This window comes from Pygocentrus nattereri, chromosome 1 (genome assembly GCF_015220715.1).
Source record: "Pygocentrus nattereri isolate fPygNat1 chromosome 1, fPygNat1.pri, whole genome shotgun sequence".
Taxonomy (NCBI): domain Eukaryota; kingdom Metazoa; phylum Chordata; class Actinopteri; order Characiformes; family Serrasalmidae; genus Pygocentrus; species Pygocentrus nattereri.
In genome coordinates, this window is record NC_051211.1 from 47159845 (window position 1) to 47186381 (window position 26537).

Below are 26537 nucleotides of genomic sequence, written 5' to 3' on the forward strand. Positions count from 1 at the left end.
CTGAAATTGCACAAGTTGTGCTAGAAATATTTTCTGGCTCTTTTTGATATTGAATACAAACAGAAAAAAGGTTAATAAAGTGGAACTTAGACTTACGCAGGGCTTTCATACACTGATGCTCAAGTCAAAGACAGAGTAAAAGTACTTGGCAGGAAATGTGACACATATTTGGAATCCTTAGTGCAAAATATCTCTACAAATATTGGTGAATAATCATTGTTGTGAATGAAATTTAAGAATGTAATAGTGCATGGTAATTACTACCATGACCGTTTGTAATCACCAACTGTTGCAGTTCCTTTGCTTTACCACTAGATGGTAGACAGTTTCTAAAGATACTACAAAAAAATACTCAGTTTCTTTTTCTGTGTTTTTTTTTTTTAGATGTAGGTCCAGCACAGGCCTGAGCCTGAATCAATCTATATACAAACTAATGCTGGAAGTGGTAAGGGGAATTAAACTGCCCTGAGTCAACCCGAATATCCCTCTTCCTCACTGTATTAAAGAGTAAAAAGCCTGCAGAATGTAAAGTGTCACTCAGAGACTCTGTCATGTGTACACTCATGCATTTAGCTGTGGCTGTGTGTGTTTGTCAACTCACGACTCAAAGGCCTTGTTGGTCTCTCTCTGAGTCACACACTGCAGCCCTGAGGATTCTGGGTAAAAAAGGAGATTCAGGTCAGCCTGAAGACAAGTGAGTCCCCCTTGCTCTCCCTCACTATCTCTCTCTACCCTCTCTCTCTCGCTCTTCCGCTTTCCAGCTACAACATCCACAAATGGATTATTATTGCTGACCATGCTGGAGGTGGTTTTGCTGACTGTGATTATTTTAACACTGTCCGCTGCCCAAATAATACACTTTGCATTATTTTGAGAGCACACACACACACACACACACACACACACACACACACACACACACACACCTAATCGCCTCCCTGATTACACAAGATGTCAGTTAAACACCCCATAATTACAATCTCCAGGTGGAGAAGGGCCAGGTAACCATGGTAACACTGTGTCCCATAGGGATGTGCCCTGATTGCCCGATGACAGTCAGTAGTCAGGAGAGCAGCCGTGTTGTGAGTTTAACATTAAGATTTTTACATCTGTGTAACTTTGCCTGCAGAGGTTCAGTAAATGTGTGTGAACGTGTCCACATACACATATTGTGTGTGTGTGTGTGTGTGTGTGTGTGTGTGTGTGTGTGTGTGTGTGTGTGTGTGTGTGTGTGTGTTTGGCACAGAGTATGACTCAGTGATGAGCAGATCCAGTCTGTTGCCCCTCCCCCTCTTAATGTGAAGCTCATTATAGTGACTGAGACGACTTCACTGCTGCTCTACATCTGATGGATGCCCCCCTCTTCCACTGCACTAGGCCATACTCTCACTTTCTTTACACTCCTCCCTCCTTCATTTACAGGGACATCACAGCTGGGGGAATAATGGCACCAGAGGTAGTCTTTGCATCAGACAAAGGTAAACAGCCACACAGTGCCCTATAAAAAAACAGGCTAGATATGCTGTATGTGTTAATGTTTAATAACCAACGACGAAGTATCTATACATGTTAAACCAGCCATTAGGGGTGTACTTTGTGTATTTCTGGTGCCGGTCCCAAGCCCAGATAAATGGTGAGGTTTGCGTCAGGAAGGGCATCCGGCGTAAAACTTGTGCCAAAACTATCATGCGGATCACAAATATAATTTCCATACCGGATCGGTCGAGGCCCGGGTTAACAACGACCGCCTCCGGTGCTGTTGACCAGCAGGGTGCCGGTGGAAATTGGACTACTGTAGGTCGAAGACCATCAAAGAGGAGAGGAGGAAGGCGGGTTAGAAGGCAGTGAGAGAGAAGGAAAGGCAGGAGTGTGGAGGTTAGAGTAGGGACTCTGAACATAGGGACAATGACTGGTAAAGGTAGAGAGCTTGCAGACATGATGGAGAGAAGGAAGGTAGATATTCTGTGTGTCCAGGAGACCAGATGGAAAGGAAGCAAGGCCAGGAACATTGGAGGTGGATGGCAAATTGTTCTATCATGGTGTAGAGAGGAAGAGAAATGGAGTAGGGATAATCCTAAAGGAACAGCTTGGGAAAAGTGTTCTGGATGTAAAGAGAGTGTCAGACAGGATCATGAGCCTGAAGTTGGAGGTTGATGGTAAAATTTTGAATGTGGTGTGTTCATATGCACCTGTGGTACTGTATGAGGAATTCAGGTGTAGGTGAAAAGTATGTTAGGGTGGTGCAGGACATGTATGAGAATAGTGAGACAGTGGTGAGGTGTGCAGTTGGAGTGACAAATGGTTTCAAGGTGAAGGTTGGGTTACATCAGGGATCAGCTTTGAGCCCCTTCTTGTTTGCAATGGTGATGAAAGGTTGACAGATGAGGTCAGGCAGGAGGCTTCACGGACCATGATGTTTGCAGATGACATTGTAATCTGTGGTGAGAGTAGAGAGCAGGTGGAAGAGAATCTGGAGAGGTGGAGGTTTGCACTGGAGAGGAGAGGAATGAAGGTCAGTAGAGACAAGACGGAATACATGTGTGTGAATGACAGGAAGGCAGGTGGAAAGGTGAAGATGCAAGGAGTAGAGGTCGTAAAGGTGGATGACTTCAAAAATCTTGGGTCAACCATCCAGAGCAATGGACAGTGTAGAAAAGATGTGAAGAAGACGGTGCAGGCAGGATGGAGTGGGTGGAGAAGGGTGTCAGGGCTGATGTGTGACAGAAGGATAGCAGCAGGAGTGAAAGGCAAGGTTTACAAGACAGTAGTGTGTCCTGCTATGATGTATGGTTTGGAGACTGTGGCTCTGTCTAAAAGACAGGAGGCTGAGCTGGAGGTGGCAGAGATGAAGATGCTGAGATTTTCGTTGGGAGTGACAAGGATGGACAAGATTAGAAATGAGCAGATCAGAGGGACAGTGAAGGTGGAGCAGTTTGGAGATAAAGCCAGAGAGGCCAGGTTGAGATGGTTTGGACATGTGTTGAGGAGGAATAGTGGATATATTGGTCAAAGATTGTTGGAGATGGAGCTGCCGGGTAGAAGGAGAAGAGGTAGACCTCAGAGAAGGTTTATGGATGTAGTGAAGGTGGACATGGAGATGGTTGGTGTAAAAGTAGAGGAGGCAGTGGATAGGGCAAGATGGAGGCAGATGATCCGCTGTGGCGACCCCTAAAGGGAGCAGCCGAAAGAAGAAGAAGAAGAAGTAACTATACATGTTGAAAATAGCAGCTATTTAAGGCTATAGTGAATATTTTCAGTAATTTCAAGGCAAACTCTCCCTCCCCCTTGCCAGAGTTGTAATGGACTATTCCATGTTACGTGATGACACAACTGTCTAAAGATAGACTGCCAAGGTCATTTTTTTAGTATGATTTCATTTGAAAATGTATTGTGTAAATTGTTCAAAAGTATATTATTCAAGCTACATTGTAACTTATCAATCAATACTTTGGGCCCAACTGAAAAGCCAAGAAGAAATCTTTCATCTAACACATCATGTTTTGCTTTATTACAGCTGCTAAAAGGAATAAAGCAAAATATTTGGACTGTCTGGGGAGTCCTGAAAACTGGTTTAGAAACCACTAGTTTAAGCATTTAGTCTAAAATTCTAGGGCCCAATCCTATTTCTTATTTTTACCCCTGTCCCTTGTTTCCGAGTATCACCTTGACCCTTGGAACTGAGTTACAAGGGGTAGTGGTTGAAATCTTATGAAAAGGGACATTACTTCATTAACAGGCTACTAGCACTGCTCTGTCTGCAGAGCCAGTCTGCAGTGATAGCAGAGGGTAAAGTTCAGCAACCTCACTCCTGGTCTTTTGGGCATCATATGCCTTTAAATAGGAGAATGTGACAATTATTAATTATCACCCACCTCCAATTCTTTGGTGATATATTGCTGAAATCAACTTTTGCCAGCTTCTTGTTCAAATTTTCCCATTCCACCTTAAATGGAGCAGCAGTTACATTCTGGCGTTTCAGGAATCAGTACTGCTGGACTATTTAAGGGGGAACAGGAAATTAAACTAGCTAGATATTGAGATGTTAGCATAGTACTATTGCTTTTTTGTGCTTCTTATGAAGAAAAGGACCATAATACATTGAAACAACATGAAACTAAGACAATACAAAGGTTACTGTACATTTTTTTAACAGAGAAAATATTTAAATTTGCGAGTTTCTTTGTTTGTGCAGTCATCTTTTTCTTTTTTTTCTTTTTTTTTTTTTGGTCATACCACTGTTTGGAGTGTATCTCTTAAAAACCTTTTGTTTGGAGGGCCATGTAGCCCCAGCACTATCACTATCTCAACAAAAATCAGGACACCCTAACCCTAAACGTGAATGCACAAAACAAAAGGCTAAGGGCCAAGGGGTCAGGGCAAGAGGTGAAATGGGATTGGGCCTAATTTTATGCTCAAACTTTTGAATAAATATTGGCATGACTGTGTAGGGGGCCCTGCATTTGCACAGAGGCCAGAAATTTATGTAATGTTCCTTTCAGTTGCCTGTGTTCTCTGTCTCCCTCCCTCTCTCCTAACGTTTTTGGGCCCGGCTTTGAGAGCAGTGGGAGGGAATCTCTGCCTCCTGCCTCTGATTTGCTTGAATTAGAATACAGCGCCCTTTAGATTTTGCCAGACAACATCTGGCAGAGCCCAATTAACATAAAAACCCCATTTACTGACAGCGTAAACTGGGTTATGTTTTACCTGAGTCTCAGAAGTCTCTCCTGCTGAATGAAAATATACATGACCCTTCAAAAGTTTGAGGACATTTTCATTAACTCATTGGTAGAGGCCATGTTCTATATTTTTCTTTTCTTTTTCTTTTCTTTTTCCACTTGAGGTCCACTTGACATTTGCATGGTTTTATACACCAAAAATCATAATTCACTGTTATGTGAACATCTTTCAATGTCTATCTCAGAACAGGCTTGCTTTTGTTGCTGTGGCTTTAAAACTGACGAAAGTGAATTATGCGCTGATTGTACTTTTGACTGTGCTAGAAGTCCAGGCTGAAACACCATTTATACCTTAAATATTAATGATATGCTATAGCTATATTGTTTTCATGACATTACAAAAACAATGAATGTAAAATGGGCTGTTCTTGCAACTTTGTATGGACCAGTAAGTTTTGAATCAATGTCTGCATATTATATCAGGTTCTCTTTTTTTTAAGTGAAGATAATGCAGCTTTCATTGATATGAGCCCTTTAAAAGCTGGTGCCAGACTTATTATTATGCATGCATCCACATTAGGCATAGTACAATGGATCAGCATGCAGAACTTTTGTGTGAGTGTGCACACTTTAAAAATGAATTCCCTGAGGCACCATGTTACAAAAGCATTAAAGGATAAAGACTAACAAAGTTGATTTTGAGGAAAACAATATCACACACATTAATATTGGTAATAGTATCAATGTGGGAATTACAGACAACCTGATAACAAAACTGACCTCTTCATATCTTACTACTTAAAAGAAGTTATTGTTTTCTCATCATCTACCATAAAAATGTTATGAATTTTGTCACTCATTGAGTGAAATGCTAAGCTAGACCAGAGACTCCCTGGTGGTGTGCTTTAGTCAGAAATAAGAGTTTCAATATGTGCTATTAACACTAGTTTAGGAAAGACCATTAAATAATGTAGGCAAAGCCTATTTCTCCTGTGAAGGAAGATATTTTGATGATCATGATGCTGAGTGTTGCTGAATATAAATAGCTTATGTTTTATGTCATTTACCTGCACTTATTTTCTCTTACTTACTCAAAAAATAACTGTAAAAATAATTTTTTATCCTCAAAAAAAAATGCAAAAGAATGTAGGCTGTCCCCAAACTTTTCACAGGCAGTGCGCATCAAATTAAACTTACTAATACATTTGTAAATAAAAACATCTACTTCAAAGTACTGGAGTTGTTCTGCTATGGCCCAACCTTGGCCTAACTGACAGGTGAGAGCTCAGGCTAATCTGCAGGAAGTGGGTGGAGAGAATGAGAGAGCCAATACACTGCCCTTCACACTCAGTCGCCTTTCACCCTCACCTGGCCTTGGTTTAAATAAAACGCACCCCCTCCACCTAGACACACTGCTTAACACAGGGTTACGTAATGATGTAATGATGTTTGGCTTTGCAGAATAAGAAAAGAATCCAACCCTCTGATGTGCAAAGCAGCCAACAACCATGAAAAAGTGCTTCCGGCTTTCTTCATTTATCTGACAGATTATCTGATATTCTGCCACTGAGTGTCTAGGATTTTACTCTTCAGCGGGCATGAGCGTAAAAGCCTTTTCTTTCAAATTCACTATATGTTTTATTCACAAGATAATATATGATTGTTTGCCAAAGTTTTAACATTCTCAGTTAAATTACATGCTTAACTGATTTTCCAAGTGAAAATAAATCAATGCGTTCTCTAAAGATTTTAATCCACAGACAATGTTTATTTTTTAGAAGGAAACAGTTTGGGGGAAAAATAAAACTTACAATGTGGCTTAGACAAAAGTCATGATAGATGGATGGATGGATGGATGGATGGATGGATGGATGGATGGATATCATTTCACTGGGGTGTTCCATGTGACTGTATATACAGTGGCTCCCAAAAGTATTTGAAGTTACTTCATGAAATGTTGAACAAAACAATGCAAACCTCCAAGTAACTTTGTTACTGCTAGGACAAGACCCTGTACCTCAATGTTTGGCATATATAAATATATATAAATATAAATATATAAATATAAATATATATATATATATATATATATATATATATATATGTGTGTGTGTGTGTGTGTGTGTGTGTGTGTGTGTGTGTGTGTGTGTGTGTGTGTGATTTATTTCACATGTAAATCATTACAGAACAATGCAGTAAATGATTTACAGAATTTTACAAGTGCTCTAAATCTCGTCCAGCTGTGCGGACAACATCAACATGATAGTCAAATTTAACCATACTCGATTGAGAATGTCGGGTGTCACTGAACTCACAGCTCTTTCAATGCAATCAGAGATCATCCAGTTTTGTGGAACCAATGATGAACGCTGTGAGTTGTTGGAGGTTCACTGGCAACAAAAATCGTGTTGCACAGTTATGACTTTTATTGAAGTGGAGAATGCAAAATGCTTTCTGCTCAGGGCTCGCCATCCCCTCACAGACCGAAGGGAGCCATCTTTCAGTAATAGTCAGGAACTCTATGACCCCCTCTTTCAATTGGTATGTGATTGGTTACTGGTTGGAAAAATATGTTATGGTGTGTGTATGTATATATATATATATATATATATATATATATATATATATATATATATATATATATAGTTGCCAGAAGAAAACCTTGTGTCTCCATTTTTATAATTTTTCAGTTTTTGACATAGTTTGAAAATTCCTATTGCTCTTTACATTGTACATGAATTTCAGGAAACGGCCCAAAATGACCTGGGAAAATGTTTGGTTCCATTGACTTACATTAAAAGTAAAGTAAGTTCTTTCCTTCTCATGTAAAGTTCCCATTTTGGAGATACGAGGTTTTCTTCCGACAACAGCGATATATGTATATATATTTGTGTGTGTGTGTGTGTGTGTGTGTGTGTGTGTGTGTGTGTGTGTATAGAGTATGTATATTACATATGTATCTATATATTATATTGACTTGGTTTGAAATTTCATTTCCTAACAAAATTAACTTAATAGATTTGTAATTTTTACATTTCTAAATACATTATACAGGCAGTGAATAATACATCTAGAACATATAGAACATACAGAAGGCATGGCCCTGCATCCTGACATTGTATGTGTGCCCATCAGTGCCTCTTGTGTGCGTTTTACCGCAGACACTCATTGGCTGTGAGGTCATAAGAAAGCAGATTAGGCATGTCTGTGTTAAAGGGAGTTATGCCATGGAGATAAGGTGAAGGCTGACCAGCAGCAAGGAAGATGAAGCACACTATCCCTTTAAGAGAGTATTTTTAGTCGGGTGGCTATCAGTAGTCATCAGGCATGAGAACTGGGTGTTGAGGGAGGAATTAGGCACGTGGAGACTGTTAAGAGGGATGTGCGGGGATCAGAGAGACTAATTTACCACAAATGAAACGGCCAGAAGGCTGTTCACACAGGTCTTGCATGAAGAAGAAGCAGACACTGTGAAGGTATGTGACCCTGTTGCTCTCATTGTCTCCCTTCTTCCTTCTCTCTCTCTCTCTCTCTCTCTCTCTCTCTCTACTCTACTCTACTCTAGCAACGCTTTGTGTTGAGATAACTTTCTGTTTTTCCTTGTTAACAGTATTGTCTGTCTTCACTTATTGTATTTTATAGTTGTTTGACTTACACTGAAGGCTCCTTTCTGACATGCCTGAATTGTTCCTGAGTAGGAAATGTAGTCATAGCACCAATCATATCAGGCTTGGGTTGTCCTTTGGACAGCAGCATCTGCCAAACGAATAAATGTCATGTAAACGTAATGTAAATATAGTCATATACAAAAAGTTGAATATAGTCATATACAAAAAGTTGAATACCCTTAGTCAGATGACATGTTTTACTAGTTTTTTAAGTAAAAATCATAATTTAACATATCATAACACAGGGAGCTATGGCACAGTTTCTATTTATTTAAAAAACATAAAATATTACCAGTGCCATAACTTTTGCACTTTTCACATTTTATGTTTTTTTTTCTCTAATATGTTAAATTTAACACATAAACAGTGATAGAACTGCATTAAAATGTCCAGACGTGTATGCCTGTAAAGGATGCGTACTTATTTTCGCTTATCAACAAAATATGTCATTTGACCAGGGGCACCCAATGTTTTGCACACGACTGTGTCTATGTGTGTGTGCATAGGCTTCACTGTAAGTGTGAGAGGTCTATGTCCTGCAGTAGAAATGGTGTTGGGTTAACTGACAGACTGAAACATAAGCAGAGATGCCATATTTTACACCAGTGAAATGAGCGCCGCTGTGCATCTACATCCACCACAATGGCCTCGACACCTTTCACCCCCCACTTCTAACACAGCTCAGGCTGATGAGGTCCTTCCAGGCCGTTTGGATTTTATTGTGTCTCCGACACAATATTAGGGCCATAGAGGTGCATATTCAAATTTAATGAAGGACGCAGCACGTTGTGGTCAAATTTCAGGCTTTGGTTACACACACTGTTCGTGCAGTAGAACTATGCACACTCACCGTCCACACACAATATGTCATACACACAGGGACCATCTGCATGGCTGCCAACGGTGGTTGCCTTTTTGTCTGCGAATCCTGCAGCGCATGTACGTTCAGGCTTCCGCTTCATGACGTTCAGGGCATTGCTGTACGCCTCACTGCTCAGCCATGTGTGGGAAAAGGCTGGTCTCTCAGTCACCACTGTGCAGCCCATTGTGAACTGTGTGAGAGCAGCAGTCTTGTTTATTGTATAAATGCATGAGATGCTATACATAAATTTCTACTCCTATCAAAAAATGTGGTTCTTCAAGGGTTGCTTAGTATAGATGATGATTTTAGAACCATGATTGCTCAGAGAACCATTTGAATGGTTCTTTGCCAGTTCTTCTCTACTATGCAAATGTTTGGACACCGATGGTGAAATTATATGATTTGTTTAGACATCCACTACGGAGAACACATATCTGTACATTTTAATGCACAATTACTGTTTATTACTGTTAATTACTGTTTATTTTATTTTAACATGATGAGGTAAAATAAAATAAATCATAAAACTAGGCTTCCAATATGTTGGCATTGTGCACTAAAATTTGAATAATGCCATATTTTAGTTAGGTCAATACAGAAGTTTGTTAACTTTTTTTCACTTAGGAAACCAACATATTATGTTGTAATATGATTGGAGTCTTCAAACTTTTGCATAGATCTGTGTGGTGCAAAAGCTGTTGTATATAGTTCTTTAAAAATAAATGGCTCTATATAGAGCCAAAAGCAATGTTGTTAGACACTGTGGAAGCTTTATTTGGTGCTACATAGTATTTGTTTTTCAAGGAGACAAATTCTGTGTGCAGCATCAATTAGTTATGTTCACTGTCCTGTGTGTCACATTATATGTTGAGTATTCTCTGGCGAATGGCCTACCATGCAAGCAAAGGAGAACATTCTGCTTGGGTCATGTATTATGGTCTCTTTTTTCTAAAGAAATAAAAAATTGGTTTGTAAAAAAAGTATTTTTCATTGGCGCTGAAAACTGCACTACAGAAGATTTGGGGAATTGGAGACCTCTCTGGTGGAAATGTGTAACTGCACACAATACATGGAAGAATTGTAACATGGGTTGAGCAGAATGTTGACTTTGTGTTTGAGACAGACCTTGTTTTTGACTGCTTAAGACATTGATGATGATGTAAAGATATATGATGCAGTCTGAAAAACTACCAACCCGACACCTCTGACTTTTAAATGATTATGTAAGACTCAGCATTGCGCACACACAATATTTTAGCATGTTTTTTTTCTATTGATATCTACTGCACTGTTTTAAGTTGTGCCTCATCCTGTTTCACTCTCTGTTGGTTGCTTTTGTATGTGCGTTATAGCAGGAATCATATATTACATGAGAGAGAGAGAGAGAGAGAGAGAGAGAGGGAGAGAGAGAGTGTGTGTGTGTGTGTGTGTGTGAGAGAGAGAGAGAGAGAGAGAGAGGGAATGATGCGAATGAGCACTGCTATTCTTAATCTGTGACTTTTTCTGTGATAGTATTTCCCGTGCCAACAGCAGATAATGCTAATGGAGAGCTTAGCCTGCTGCTAATACATTTAGATCTCATTAATCGATGTGCCGAGGTCATTCTTGCTCCCTGAATCTGATAAGGGCCGCTCTTCCAGGCATAGCCTTCAGGGATGCGCTCAAGCTGGACATGGGGAGGACGAATCACCCCTGGAGCTCCAGAACGCTGTAAATAAGCTTCAGCTGTCAGTATCTCAGTCATTCATGTGATCTTAAGCAGAGCAGATGGGCTTACTCGTGCCCACTCCTGACAGAGGACTGAAAGAGTCTGATTTGCATTAGTGTGGATGGGATGCATCCACTGGCTTTGTGTGTAGAGCAAGTGTTCAGGCTTGGCTGGCTCAGCGCTAATTGAGTGGAACGTTTTCTCATTGTGCACAGCAGCTATGATGCATCTTGGGAAATGAAGTCCATTAAGAAGAACAGTATGTTTTATGCAGCTTCTAGGCTCTGTATTTTTGTGACAGACATACATGGTTATGGAACGTGTTCCTTTCCTTTTTTGCATACATGATACTATATATTTTAATAATATAATGGTATTTATATAAATAATATTGTATTTCTCTACACATTCCATATAGGATAGCTCAGCAAATCCATTTGCAAATAGATTCATTCAAGTTAATCTTTGATGGGAGTTGAGAGATTTACACAGAATATTAAAGATATATGTCAATTTAAATGGCTGAGCTGTAAACAAGATAATTTAGAGTGGACTGATGTGAAATGATCCATGCTAGAGAAACCTATCAACTCAGAACTTTATGCAGTGGTGGTGACAGGAGCCAGATATTCAAAGCATTTAATGCCTCTAAAAGCTTCGTCAAAAAAAGCTATTACACAAAATTGTAACAAATATGCCTACTGATGAGTTTTATGCAAGTGTAGAGAAGGTTTTTAATGGTTTTTCATGGCAGTGAGGCACATGCAGGACATGACAAAGCAAAATAGGCCCAAAGAAACCATATTTTGACTCAGTTATGACTACTGTTTTTTTACATGACATATAAAACTCAGAAGATGTGTAGATTCACTGGTTGTTTAAAAAATGGCTATATTTGCATTGTAGAAATCTCGACCCCTGGTTATCATCACCACCACTGTAAGTTTCTCTAAGATGCACCATTTACAGCATATCACTCTTTGCTTTGTATGTCAAAACGACTGAAAAATTGAGTTGAATTCCTTTTTAAATCCATCCAAAATCATTCAAATTGTAGTTTATCTTCTGATGCAACATATGGTTCCAATATTTCTCTTTAAAAACATTACAGCATTTAAACACCTGAATAAACAGACCATTCTTGGTCAAAATATATCCTTTCACCTCAGCCCTGGGTTGCAGATCTGTGGTCAGTGGGAGGTTGGATGGGCATGGAGCTGCAGAGATTTTCATCCTTCTCCATGGACACTATCAGTTCTGCAGTGGAGATCAATGACGGTTGCTAACGGAGATTAGATTTTCCTACATTACGGCTGAAGGCTCTTCAGACCTGGAAAGATTGGATCATGTGTCTGGGCATTAGCCAGAGCATAGTTTCTTTACAGCACCATGATCTATACATGGAAATGGAGGTATACTGTATATATATTCAATTTGTTAGTGATGTTATAATAGTGGCATTTGTTACATTTTATATTAATTGGATATGTACACTGTGATGATACACATACACATGCCAAACTTCATCCAGGTTGGTGAATAAGTGCCTTTGCTTTTACGGAGTAGATACGGATTTCTACACTCTTTGTCAAAATTCTCCTCTGTGGCTTCAACTCATCCACTCCTCTCTAACCATTCCGGCTCTAGTGGTGGCCATGTGGAACGTGGTGACTAGCGAAGCTTATTGAGTAGGATCTCAGAGCCTGTGTGTAGGTGTAGTCACAAACATCTGATCTCTGCAGCTGTTTGATGATTTAACCTTTAGATAGGTGACTCACTCCCCGAGCCATATGACCCATGACTAAGAGGCTATGTGGGAAAAGTTCCAGCTTTGGGAAATTTTCTTTAAAGCAGCAGTCTGAGTGTGGATAGATCCACCCAGGTGCCTGGTTTTATGCCATTTACATGTTCAGTTTTAGGTTGTTATTATGTTGGCCCCTTGCTGGACTAAGCAATGAAACTGTTCTGCCACTTTTTATGTGCATCCAAATTCAAAGGGCTAATTTAACACCTACAGGTTTGAATGAGTAACTAGAGTGTTCATACAGGGCACAAAAGAGCATTGCTTTTTCCATTGCCATTGGTCCAGTATGGAAGTTTTTAATGTGTTTGGTATCGGCTCAAAATTAGTACCAACTGAACCTAGGGTACTTTAGCACATGCCTTCTGCAGCTGGAGCCAATCTTTACACTTCTAGGTGAAGATAAAGTCACCAATCACTGCTATATCACCAATAAGTGCGCCAGAATATAAGCTAGAATTATGTGTTGGTGTCGATCACCAATTTTAGAAGTGTAGGAAAGAGTTCACTAATGTGGCTTAGACTTGAAGCTAACTAGCATTTATACTAGCCTCCACAAAATTAGGGTTTTTGCTGATTTTCATGCTTGACAGAGATAAACATGAGCTTATTTTGATTCTGCACATGATTCTGAATAACCGTAGACATTTTTGTGTGAGCGTAGAAACATCCAGAATATCATTTCATATCAGGCAAGTTAAGCTAAAAAGGATAGAAAAGCTAGAAAAGTTTCTAATGAGCCAAATTACATGACAGTAGCAGAAAATGACCAAAAAGACAATTGTATTAAAAGTATATATGGCGGTTGATGTCCTATTGCAAGTGGGTGTAAAATGAACTAGAACTAGAACCATACATTTGCGTCAGTTCTTGTTTTTGAATATTCAATGGGTATTTTATTTATTTATTTATTTATTTGTTTGTTTGTTTGTTTTGCACTTCATAGTAATAATAAAAGCACACTCTTAGCCAAAATAGTTTTACATAGCATCAAAAAGTAATAGTGGGCCCTTTTTTTGTGCTAGAACAATTTAAGCCATATGGAACAAGTTTTCAGTCACTTGCACTTAAAAAACATGGTTGTCCAAGGGTTCTTCAGTAAAGGCAATGGTTCTATGATGATGCTTTGCATGATGAAATGGTTCCTCGGATTGATGAAGAATGAATTGTATATGGGTTCTAAACTGACCATTTTTAATGGCTCCATATAGCAACAAAAAGGGTTACAATGTCAAACTTGTCACAACAGCAGAACCCTTTTCAAAGAGGTTCTATATAGAACCATATACAACACATTCTCCATCAATCTTAAGAACTATGTCACTACACAAGGAACCAGTCACGCATTCTTTGAGTTGTCACAGTTCTGTGTAGCCATCATTTTATAAGGAGAACGTGAACGCGCTCACTCTGCGTGTTCGGTAGGAGCAGACAGAGCAGCGCAGCTCCGGGTCTTACAGACAAACCACAAGCGGAAAGCGGGCCGTGAGAAGCGCGCAGCTAATTAAGCAATTACTTCCCGACTCCGGCCGCGTTTGTTTGGGAAGATTACAGTGTTTATTTGTGCTTCTGGTGAGGCTGGTCCCCTTTAATTTTGTTTTTCCTTCGGGGGGCTGTCTTCTGATCACCTGTCAGGCGCGGCGCATGCGCGCTGGCGGTTGGAGGGAGAGGCACGGCTCTTGGTGTTATCGACGGACACCATCGAGGGGCGAGACGAGCAAATATGGAGAAATAAGAACGACATGCCATCGCCAGCTGTCGATCTGACCGCCTCGTCCGGACGTAAACAGCGGCGCACGACTCGCTGAAGGCTGCTGCTGCTGGTGGTGGTGGTGCTGTTAGCGGCGGTAGCGGGGGTGTTGGGTTAGGGGGGTCGATCATGGGGAACGAAGCGAGCGCGGAAGGGGCCGAAGGGGGGCTCGCTGGACTACCAGCGGGGCTCGCGCCTGACGGCAAGGGAGGCTTCGCGGAGGCGGACCTCAGCCATCTGAGCGAGGACGAGAGGAAGCAGCTCGTGGCCGCGATGGCCAAGGCGCAGTCCAGGCAAGTGAACCAAGTGACACCAGTGGGCTCCGACTGCGGTTTCCAGCAGGGTTTCCGTTTTTCTTTCCTCCTTTTTTTCCCTCTTTGGTTCAGTTCAAGGATGTGCAGCTCTCTGGTGTGTGTGTGTGGTTGTGTGTGTGTGTGTGTGTGTGTGTGTGTGTGTGTGTGTGTGTGTGTGTGTGTGTGTGTCTGTACGTAACTGTGTGTGTGTTAGCGGCCACTGGGCTTTGGCACGAGGGCACTGCAGGTTTGGCACAATCACGACCGCAGCATGGGGGGCAAAAACACACCCATTCAGAATCAGAAATGCGACTCGTGTGTTAGTGCAATCGCAATGTGCCAGCGAGCGGTGGTCTCGTCCATGGACCACTGCTTCCTGCCAAACACCCACCAGCTCCTAGTCTAAGCGCTGGAACCAGGGGTACCGTGGTGGGCCTTGAAATATCATTCAGGGAGCTGACTGAAGGATCATATCCCTGCCTAGTTCACCGGAGCGCAAAAGGCGCGACGGGTGAAGATGCCATGCCAATTGTGTTTTTTTTTGGTACTTCCTCCACCCCCTTCGCGTCTCCATCTTCTGTTCTTCCTTCTTTCCGTCGATCTGTAAATGAATGGTCGCCCCGTCCCTTCTCCTATCCGCACACACCCCCCTTCCTATGGGCTGTGTAGGTGATGTCATAAGCGCTGCTTTGGAAAACACTGGCTGGGAATAACACGCCTTCGACGCAGCTCGAAAGGGAACGCGTGAAAATTTCGACCAAAGGCAGGAACGCAGCTCCTGTTCCCCGCTGACATCGCCGCCAAGCAAACAAACTGAGGCTGAAGAGGACAGGAAGCGCAGTGCCCCCCTCGAAAATTATTTTTATCCAGCTAGAAAAGCGAAGGGGGGAGGGCAGCGGGTATAAATATTAATATGACTATATATAGCACCGCGAGCTCGAATGCCATCGTGCTCATTGATTCTCTCTCCGTGTTTCTCGGTGGAGCGCGTAGGGTTACCAGTGAGAACCGAGGGGATTGAGCGTTCTAAGGAAGCCAGCGCGCGTTTCCTTCGCTGTCCGCGGTGCTGAAATCAGCCCTGGGCGTGTAGAGCGAAGCGCCTCTGAGATCAGAGAGAAGCGCGTCGCTGTCACGCAGTGGGCAGTTCGCTCAGATCACTGGGTCCCCCATAGCGCAGTTGTTTCAGCCTCGAGTTTGATTTGCAGGTATTACTGAATGAAGCATTGCTTAGAATGAGGTATTGATTAAGACTGAACGTCTAGACAAGCCGACTCCCTCAACCTGTTAAAGCACTTTTATACGGCCTCAGTGATTATATGGTGTTGTGTGGTGCCGTAGAGGCCAAATAGCGTCTCTATAGCTGCACAGCAGGACTCAGATGCGTTCAGATGTTGCTGTTAAAAAGTATCATGCTCTAATTAGGTCATGTGTATGCTTGGAAGAGGCATTAGGCTTCAGTGGTTTGCTTAAAGCTGAATACTTGCACCCCGAGCTGCTTTTGTACTTGACGTCAATTTGCCATGTCATGCAGTGTCTCATCTGATGTTCTGTGGCCTGCTATTGATTATTCTCTAAGACTGGCCACTTTAAAAACAAACAATGTTTTGTATGAAGCATGTTCTCTGCTGCATAATAAATAACATAATGGGATTTTGTTTGTTTGTTTGTTTACTGGGAAACACATGTGTTTGGTGGACTTGTGTGTGAAATGTGAGAGTTTTTGAAAAAGGAGCATAGTTATTATCACCAGCATAACAAGACACAAAGCAAGCACTGAACTTTTCCTGTGTGTACTGGGTGTACATTTGTATTAAAATGTATCTGGACTTAAATAAGCCTCCTAAAGTATTAAATAATTGTCATCTTAATTTTTGATCATAATAATAAAAGAAGGGATTTTCATATGCACTGATTGGCATTAGTGAATCTGAAAAAAAAACATTGCATACAGCATATTACATTCAACGTAGATTTATACATAATGTTATACATATTACATACATTTTATGTGCAAACCCACTGTCATAGACAGCAATAACAATCCATGTCACTCCTAAATAAACTTCTAATTCTAAAATCCTGAATGATTGTGCTTTATAATACATTAGTTTATTACACTAATGAAAGAATAACTTACTGCACTGCATTTGTCTCTGTGCGCTCTCAGAAAACCATGTGTGAAACTGTCAATGGGGTGGTACCCTCAAAGGTACATATCAGTACCTTTAGCCAGGGAACATAACTGTACAAGTAACATAATAATAATCCGTTCAAATAATATTTTCTAAGTTGTATTGACACCACACACCCCGTCTTGTCTCCAGGCTTTTTATTTCATTGTTCTGTCTTAAAACATTGGGTTATGAGGATACAAATACGTACTTTCACCTGCAAAAATGTACTTTCGGTATACAGATTCGCTGTTGTGCCTTTGAGGGAAAGATTATATTGTTTGTACCTTGATTAATAAAAAATGTACCTGCACAGAACCTTTATTTCTAACAGTGAATGTAGAAATAAAAATCTACTATTTCCCTTTTTGCCTTTCACAAAAGGGATATTCTATAAGGGCATACAATCCAAACAATGTCTTAAAATAATAGGGAAACTACTTAGTTTGGTCTTGGAGGTAGTGAGCATCTGTCTCACTAGCTGCCATGTTTGTTGTTGTTTATGACAAGATAAAAAAGAAAACATTTTATTAAATGATCAACCAGTACAAAAAAAAGTTCTGGAATGCATAAAAGTGAGTGTGGTGATGTACCTGCTTCCATAAAGCTAGAATACCTGGGAAAAATGTCCAGTACAGTGGACATTTGAAATATGTATGGATAATATGTCCACAACAAGGCTGAAGCTGTGTTTTGTTTTGCAATGGCAATTAAGAAGACATCAGTCTTATTATTTTATCAGTGATACCATCCATTTATGAGGTGAATTATTTATTTGTATATTTATTTGTTTACCCCACAGGTCATCAGAGCCTCAGCCATCTGGAGCGCGAGGCCCACCTGGGCTCAGTAAGAGTCGGACTGTAGACGCGTTTGGAGAGGGACCACCTCCCAAACCAAAGCCTGGCCGCAGCCCCTCATCCCTCAGTCTCCTTGAGTCCCGCTTCAGGCAGGAGCCCAAAGATCCTGAACAGCCCCGCACTGGCATGTTCTCTTCTTCTTTCCTGAGTGGGGCAAACCCCCTTAGTGCTGTCTCTTCAGCTGTCTCCTCCGCCAGCATCCCCAAGTTTGGCCTATTTGGGGATGATGAGGAGGATGAGGCAGCCAAGCAGGGTGCCAAACCTCCTGGCCCCCAGGCTGGCCCAGGGAAGGGTCCCCCTCAGCAAGGTCCACCTAAAGGACAAGGACCACCCCAGCAGAAACAGGGAGCTCCACCGCAAGGGCCTGGAGGAAAGCCTGCTGGTCCTGGACCAGGTCCCCAGCAGCAAGGACCCAAACCTGGTGGCCCTGGGCCTCAACAGCAAGGACACAAACCTGGTGGCCCTGGGCCTCAACAGCAAGGACCCAAACCTGGTGGACCTGGCTCTCAACAGCAAGGACCAAAGCCTGGTGGTCCTGGGCCACAGCAACAAGGAACCAAACCTGGTGGGCCTGGGCCTCAACAGCAAGGACCCAAACCTGGAGGCCCTGGACCCCAGCAACAAGGGCCTAGTAAGCCAGTTCCAGGAGGCCCAGGCAAACCCACGGGGCCACAGCAAGGCCCTGGTGGGCCTGCAAAGCCTGTCCCTCAGCAGCAGGGTCCATCAGCAAGCCCAAGTAAAGGTGGGACTTTTCCAGGGAAGGTTGCTGGAGTGCTGTGTCCTCTCTGTAAAACCACTGAGATGAACTTGCAGGCCAAAGACCAGCCGCCCAACTACAGCACCTGCACACAGTGCAAACAGCAGGTGTGCAGTCTGTGCGGCTTCAGCCCTCCGGACTCAGCGGTAAGATGCCTGCTGCACAAATAATAATTCCCAAATGAACCCCTAAACACTGTTATAGACCAAAAACAGACACCAAGGCTGATTCTGCTGGAGAAGGCAATTAAGTCCTTAGAATTTAAAGATAAGTAGGTAATGTAATTTGCGACTACCAGAATAAGGTGTTCAGATTTAAACAGATAAAAAAATATTTCAGCTAACTGAGCACCTTTATCTTGGCCTCCCTCAACAGGGCCCACCTATAGGGAGCTCAGTGTGGACACATTGTTTAGTGTGGAAACAATGTGAAGGCCAGCCTCTGTAGTGGATATCTTCATGGATCATGTACACACCTATGCATCATTTCTCAAGAAATTGTTAAAAGTCCAAATATAAGTCTGCTTAAAGCTTTGAAGACTGGCTGGGTTTGATTTGCAAGGTTGCTCACCCAGTGCTGGTAGAACAGATACTTGTACCCACCCCCCAGCCTAAGGCGAGAGGGACCATATGGGCTCCAAGGGGGAAGATTATCAAGGTGACTCACATCATCCAGGGAGGAAGTGCAGAAGGTTGCCATTCATTGTGTTTGGAAACCAATCTGAGAATAGCAAAGCCTGAGAGAGCACAAAGTGTTGTTTACTGTTCTCTTCAGAGTGGAGAATTACAAGACTGATTGTTGGTGGAAGTATGTATTGAGTGGCCTCAAATAACAGCATCAGTAGATATCTACATATTGAGGTATCAGTTTTCTGTATTATTCCCAGCATCAGCTGTAGTCATACATATCCCTCTATACAAAGAACAAACTTAGACACAGGTAATAAAATGTTTTCTGGCACAACATGTTACCACAATCTTCCATGAGTCTAATCCTTTGGGGACTTCAAAGCTGCACAGTTTAGTGCTTACTGTGCTTCAACAAACCTGGTTCAACTCATGATGACTTTGATAATCAGCTAATGAGCTTAATCAGATTGTTGAAAGAGGAAAAGCAATAAACTATGCAGTACAGTGAACCTCAAGAACTGGATTCAGGTTCCACTTTTGAACTGTACCCTGTCTACAGTGACAGTGAAACAAAATGAAACAGTATCCCTGTAACACATAAATGTCCAACAGATTCATTTTCTATTATATGCTCTTTGTCCAGTGGGGATAGGCAGTTTTCTATAACAGGAAATTTACCTTTGAATATATTTGATAACATGCTTTCTTTAATGTACTGAGTAATTCTGTTTTATGATTTATGTAAATAAAAAGGCGGTTTTTAATTTGATTGATGAACAACTGGAATACTCTCCAAGCTTTATGAACAGGTGACCTTTGAATTTATGAGCTACAAACCTTCTATGAGCAAATGGAAGGTAATTGTCTATGTAATCAATGCATTGTATTTTAATGAGTGAAAATTAAATGGTTTTGTATTTCTTGCATATGCTTTCATGTGTCCCTATCTTGGATTTTTAAATCTTTTCTCAGGGTAAAGAGTGGCTGTGCCTGAACTGCCAGATGCAGCGAGCAATGGGCGGCATGGAACCCCCTGGACCCCCAATGATGAAACAACCTCCCAAGCAGGGCTCAGCCTCTCCATCGCCACAGAGAAAGGAACCACCACCTGGATCACCTGCCAAGGACGAGCCAGGAAAGAAGCCTCCAATGCTGAGCAAGCAGCAGAGTATTGGTGACACAGGGAAGGGAGCCACTCCTCCAGCGACTCCCAAACAGAGGTCTCCTGGTCTAGGGCCACAGCAGCAACAGCAAGGATCTCCTAAAGGTCCTCAGGGAGCTCAGCCTGGAGCTCCAGGATTAAAACGTGGACAGCAGCCACCTCCACTTCAGAAACCTGCACAGAGTCCAAAGGGTAGTCCCCAACCCTCTCCTGCAAAAACCACACCAAAGCAGGACACAGGTGGCTTTTTTGGGGGGTTTGGTCTTGGAGGGTTGACAGATGTGAAAGCCCCTGCAGCAGAGTCAGTCACAGGGAAGTTATTTGGTGGTTTTGGCAGCTCATCCAAATCGCAAGGTAGCACTGCAACTCAGGCCAGTGAGTCGGTTACTGGGAAGCTCTTCAGCGGGTTTGGTGGACTCACCGAGACAGCCAAGCCACCAGCAGCCACTTCTCAGGCATCTGATGGCGTATCAGGAAAAATGTTTGGGTTTGGGTCTTCTATACTTAGCTCAGCCTCAAATCTCATCACCGGGGAGGACCCAAAGTCTCCCCCAGAGTCACCACCAGGATCACCACCTGACTCCCCCATTGATTCTGGTGCAGACTCCCCTCCGGGATCTCCTCCAGACTCAGGCTCAGAATCACCACCTGACACCCCACCTGCCTATTCCAAAGAGAGAGCCTCTCCCAAACCCAGAGCCACTGAAAGGAAGGCCCCAGCAGATAAATCAACAGTGGAGCCTGCAAAAGCAGAAGAACCATCTGCTCCAGCCCCATGTTCAGCAGCCCATTCCTCCTGTCCACTCTGTAAGGTTGCGCTGAACATTGGATCAGGAGATGTGCCCAATTACAGCACCTGTACAGAATGCCAGAAGACTGTATGTAACCTGTGTGGCTTCAACCCCATGCCACATCTATCAGAGGTAAGCACCACCATCTCTACTACACCACTCCTCTGTTTTCATTGCCTGTTCTGAAAGCAAGCCACAGGTGTCAGCCTCTAGGCCTTCTTTTTCCAAAATATTCAGATTGGGTAAGACAGGTAATAGATGCCAGAGAACATTGTAGATCTGCAACATGAAGCATAGTCCTTTGGTGTGTCCTTCGAAGCCTGCGTAGACCGAACTGAAATGGTCTGCTATATGGTGGATTTCCTGTTTGCGTTCCAACCCCTTCTGTTCCCGCTCTTACCCTTGCATCATGAAACGCTGCTCCTGTCAAGTTCTTTTAAAGTGCTTTAAAGATGGAGCTAGAAATTTTGATTTTAGTTTTTCATTTTTTCATTTATTAGAACTGTAGATGCCACACCGCCAGTGCGTGAATGTTAGCGTATGTTTTGCTTCAGACCACATTAACTTTTTTTTAACATTTGTATCATTGGCTATTCAACACAGTTTAAACCCAATATTAAAATTTTATTTAAAAGTGTCTCCTCAGCCACTGTTCACTCCTCTTCTGATACTGCCATGTTTTCAAATTCTTGCCCGCATGCAATGAATGTCGGGATATCTTGGCTGGTATAGGATCCAGCCATTGAATCCTTCATTGCCATGGAAAAGAAGAACACATTTCTCTTCCACATATGAAGGAGCCTTCCAAATGGGACAGCCTAGTCGTGCCACCCCCGAAGGATGCAGTCCTTGAATTGGGACACAGCTAAAGTCATTCAGAGTGGTTTGATGTAAAACTTGGAGTCAGAATTGTTCACAGTGGTGGTGATTTGACATAAGTGTCCAAAGTGTTTATCCTCTTAAAGCTACAGAAAATTTTGACTTGAAATGGTCACGAATGTTGCTTAGTGTCTGAGATATTGTTTTATGATATTTTTGGGAAGGTTTTGGCACAAAACTTAATTGTTTTTTAATCCAAGCAGTGCATTATAAGGCAAGGTAGCCCCTCCTTTTATTTTATTATAATAGTTTTTTACTATTATAGCATTATCAACATTACATATAAAATGTGTACACTCTCAAAAAAATGTGCTAAACTGCAGGTACACCTCACATCCCCTGGTTTGTCTCCAGTACCTTTAGTTAGGGAACATAATTGTACCATATTCTGTTACAGTTACATTCTTGAAGTTCTGATCCTATACACATTGTTTTAACTCCAGGCTGTTTATTTTTCTAATTTGAAATGTTTTAAATCAAGTGTGCCCCTTTCCATGAACCTTTAAACTTAATTTAAGGTATAGTGATGGACCTTAGTAGTACATTTCAGCATACATTTCTTTAGTTTGGACTGTACAGTACACATTTCTGACATTGTAGACTCGCTGATCATTTTGGATAGTAAATAAAATGCTTAGATTTCCACTGTAGACACTGGGTCCTGGCTCCTATCAGCTTCCAATGCACCATTTCACATCAAACAATTCTGAATGACGTTGTTTATATTTCATTGATTGAATTATGCAGAAATTTTGAAAAATCAGTGGAATTCCCCTTTAACACCATCAGAGAACAGGCTGAGCGTGCCCTGGCAGTGATAAAGTTAGATAAACAGTGCCTTAGGATGTAAGACACTGATGTGTGAACATTAAACATTTAAAGTTGCCGTGCACTTGTCAGCTCCTGCCCAACACAAACACTTGGCCAATCCAAGATGTTATCTTCACCACTCGGCACGGCTGTCCCACTGCTGGTGCCCTAGTGCACTTGTCTGAGATTGGTGCATGTGATCTGTTGTTGGTGTGATTAGCCCATGTGTGCTTTTCCACTCAAATGCACAGCTCTTTGTTTAAAACTGTAAGAATGAAGGTTCTTTAGCCAGAGTTCTCCACCCTTTTTAAAAGCATGATTCTCTTAATAACAAACACATCATCATTTGTGTGCATGTTTCTCTGAAGGTTGAAGACTCATGTTCTTTCTAAGCCCTCCTGAGATTGCTCACTGTCTGCTTTCTGATTCGCCAAGGGCCGTTTTTTTATTTTGTGATGTCTCAAGTATGGCAAGAGATTGGGGTCATACCTTCTCCAGCACTTGGTGGCAGCACATGAATTAGTCATGAATGAGCCGTCATGAACTAATTACTTGATTGCACTAACGTTCAGCTGTGGCTTTAGTCACAGCAGATGCAGGATATGCAAGCATGATGACGTACTCAAAAGCTGATGCCTATTATTTTCCAAGATGACAGAAAATTTCTTGCCTAATTGTGGATGGGTAATATGACGATTTTTATCAATATTGTTATAAATGACATGTTACTCTATGCTTTCCTGAGCATATTGTAGGAATCATCTGGACTTAAAGAACACTGGCCAGCAACGTGCTTCATTAGAAGGAGAGTAGTTTTATAGTTTTTGGTAGTATGCTTTAAAGGTGGCACCTCTGGTACTTTTTTGTCTGTTCCAACTTATCAAAACTCTAATACTGTGATACATGAATGATAAATGAAACCTTGTAACTCAATTTTAAATTTTATTTTATTTTTATTATTAATTTATTTTACAGTATTTAAAAATGCATCTGCCATTTAAACTGTGTTACTATTTCATGATTAATAGAGCAATAGGTGTACCTTAAAAAATTACTTGGAAAAAATCTTTTTATTTGCTTCTCCTGTAAAGTTATGAATGAGATTTTATTCCAACAGTAATGATAGGCATAAGTATCATGACCATTGTCCCTAATGTAAATTACCAGGAAGGATTTCATCTTTTATTGTCTTTTTGGCAAATAATTATGTCTGCACTAAAATATGAAACTGAAAAATCACACTGTAAAAAGTGGCAGAGGTCAGAAGTTGATTTGAAGTTTTTTTGAGGTGTATTGCTTTGGTTCATTTAACCTCTTTATTTTGGTTTGCATTGTATCATTAATGAAAATCAGTTCAATTGTTTGCTACATGAAAGCACTTTATTTTTAGGTTGAACAGACAAACAGTGCACATAGAGGATAGATCATATATCATCTGCACCAAAAGAAAGTTCAGAAGACCTGACCTGCTGCTTTATTTTTAGACTGAGGTCATTTAAAGGCCCTCCATAACATCTCTTTAAAAATACTATGGGCTGGACTGTGATGCATTATGTAGTGTTCACGTGTTAGCCATCTGGTGTTTGTGTATTTGTATGTGCATATGTGTGTTGGGCTTCTCCAGCATTCTGTTGCTTGCATGCTGTAATCCTGAGAGTCTATTTCAGGTGAGCTGAGCAGATTAGCCTAACCGAGACCATCCGGCTCCACCTCACATGGCAGATCTTATGACTTCACTCCCTACGCAACAACTTAGCAAGATGGCCACCACCACTTTTTTAAGTGTTGCTGGGCAAAGGTGCAAAAGTGGGCAGAGGTGGAAAAACTCAGTCTTTGCCACTTTTATGGTTGCAATTTTATTCAGCCTGCAGGTTTGGTTGTAAATAATTGCAGTCAGAGTATGCTTGTGCCATAGGGCCTTTGTTATGTAGTGTGGCACTAAGTAGGGCTAGATGATTTTGGGGAATATATTGAATTGCAGTTTTTCTGAAAGATATAGCAGCTATGATTCAAAGTGCAAATATTTTCTTCAAATTAAATCCTGGCCTGTTTTTTGCTTTTTTTTTCATCAAGAACACCAGCAGATCCACATTTTCTGAACTGTGTATCAGACTGCCAGTTAATTGCAATTGTCTTTTCATGTACACAGCACATCAGTGATTGATTGCTTTTGATTGGTCTAATTCATCTACAGGCAATTCACAAGCTTAGTATTATATTTCTCCCTTAAAACATGTTTAGACAGTGTTGTTAATAATGATGGCCGAAGGTTGCTGCCCCTGTGATTTGAAAATTGTGATTTCAATATAAAAATGGTTCTTTCAGCCCTAATGCTGAGTGTCATATTCCCGGTAACTGGGCTTGAGATGAACTGCACCTCTTAGTGGTTGGTGAGTGTAGCCAGTTGCAATTGAGGGAGAATTCAAGAATAGTCAAGCTGGATAGTTTTCCCGGATTAACAGATTTAACATTTCTTTGAAGCACATACATTTGAATTTTACATATGAAAATAATAACCACAAACATTTTTACATTTACATTTTTCATACGCTGTGTGCTGTCCTCACTACCGTTTAGCCAATGATGGTTATGCTCAATCATCATAAAGCTGTCTCTCTGCTTTTCATCACCTGCCTCTGTAAACTGCAGCTACCTTCTTCCCACAGGATTATAATGGCATTATAATGTTTCAGTGCTATAACCATATCATCATAACATGCCAGTGGTGCTGACACAAGTCCGACAAAACTAACCAGCACGCATTGTACCGAGACAGACAGTGTTTGGTCGCTACTGCCTGTTCCTGTTGTGTTAGTGGAAATACCATTAAGGTGTTAGCATTCACATTTGCTATATACGCCTGTATTATGTGTTTAGAGTAACATTAATGGACATACCATTAGCAAGTTTTCTTAACAGAATCACCATAGTGATACTTACATTTTAATGAGGGACTAAACTAGACCAGGCCAAAATCTGCTGTTAAAAGTAGAGATGGTTTATTGGCATTGATGGGTATCAGTACTGGGCTCATATCTACAGAAAATGCTAGGCTGGATATCAGAAGGAAAAAAAGAATGAATAAAAACCAATTCTGTAACAAATCTGTCCTGAAATGGCACACACAAACATTGTGTGGTGTCATATTGTTAGCTGTGTTTTTCATCCTGTGGGGTAGTAGAGTGTTTGAGTAGTTTAAGGATGATACTACTTTTAAATGCTCATTTTAAAGTCTCAAAGAACACAATGTAAAATATTTAAAATGTTTGTATGATACTAAAACTGAGTGTTTTAATAAACATTTAGCAAAGTTTAAATGAAAAAAAAAAACAAGCTACAAATATGATAAAACATTACTAAAGTTTCTATTTATTTAAAATCAATGATCAGACCTTTCTGAGAACTATCTGGACATGGCCTAATATTGTGATAAGCACCTGTTATTGACAGCCCTCAGTCCAACACTCCTACGTTGTAATGGTACTGAAACAGAATTAAACATAATAGTGAAATGAGGAGAAATGAGTGAAACAGGCTCTACATTTACAGGTGGTGTTGTAGACTACGCCTGCTGTGTCTACTCACTAAAAACATTGTCCAGCTTTTATACAGCGACGTGTTATAGAAGGTTATTATTCACTTTACTGCTGTATGTATAGCTTGGTGAGGAGAATGAACATTCAGACAAATGAAAGAATGAACAGACAGACAAAAGTTTGT

At 41.2% G+C, this 26537-nt stretch overlaps 1 protein-coding gene across 10 annotated transcripts in view; it reads left to right on the forward strand.

The window, feature by feature from the left end:
* Positions 1 to 14366: 14366 nt before the first annotated feature.
* The window catches only part of pcloa (piccolo presynaptic cytomatrix protein a), a 64864-nt gene continuing 52693 nt past the window's right edge, over positions 14367 to 26537 (forward strand). For all 10 annotated transcript variants that reach the window (XM_017712199.2, XM_017712202.2, XM_017712204.2 and 7 more), the window contains exons 1-3: positions 14367 to 14758; positions 17732 to 18692; positions 20148 to 21260. In XM_017712199.2, coding sequence (XP_017567688.1) covers positions 14595 to 14758; positions 17732 to 18692; positions 20148 to 21260 — 2238 coding nt within the window. In that variant the 5' untranslated portion in view covers positions 14367 to 14594. The remainder of the gene's footprint in view (positions 14759 to 17731; positions 18693 to 20147; positions 21261 to 26537) is intronic.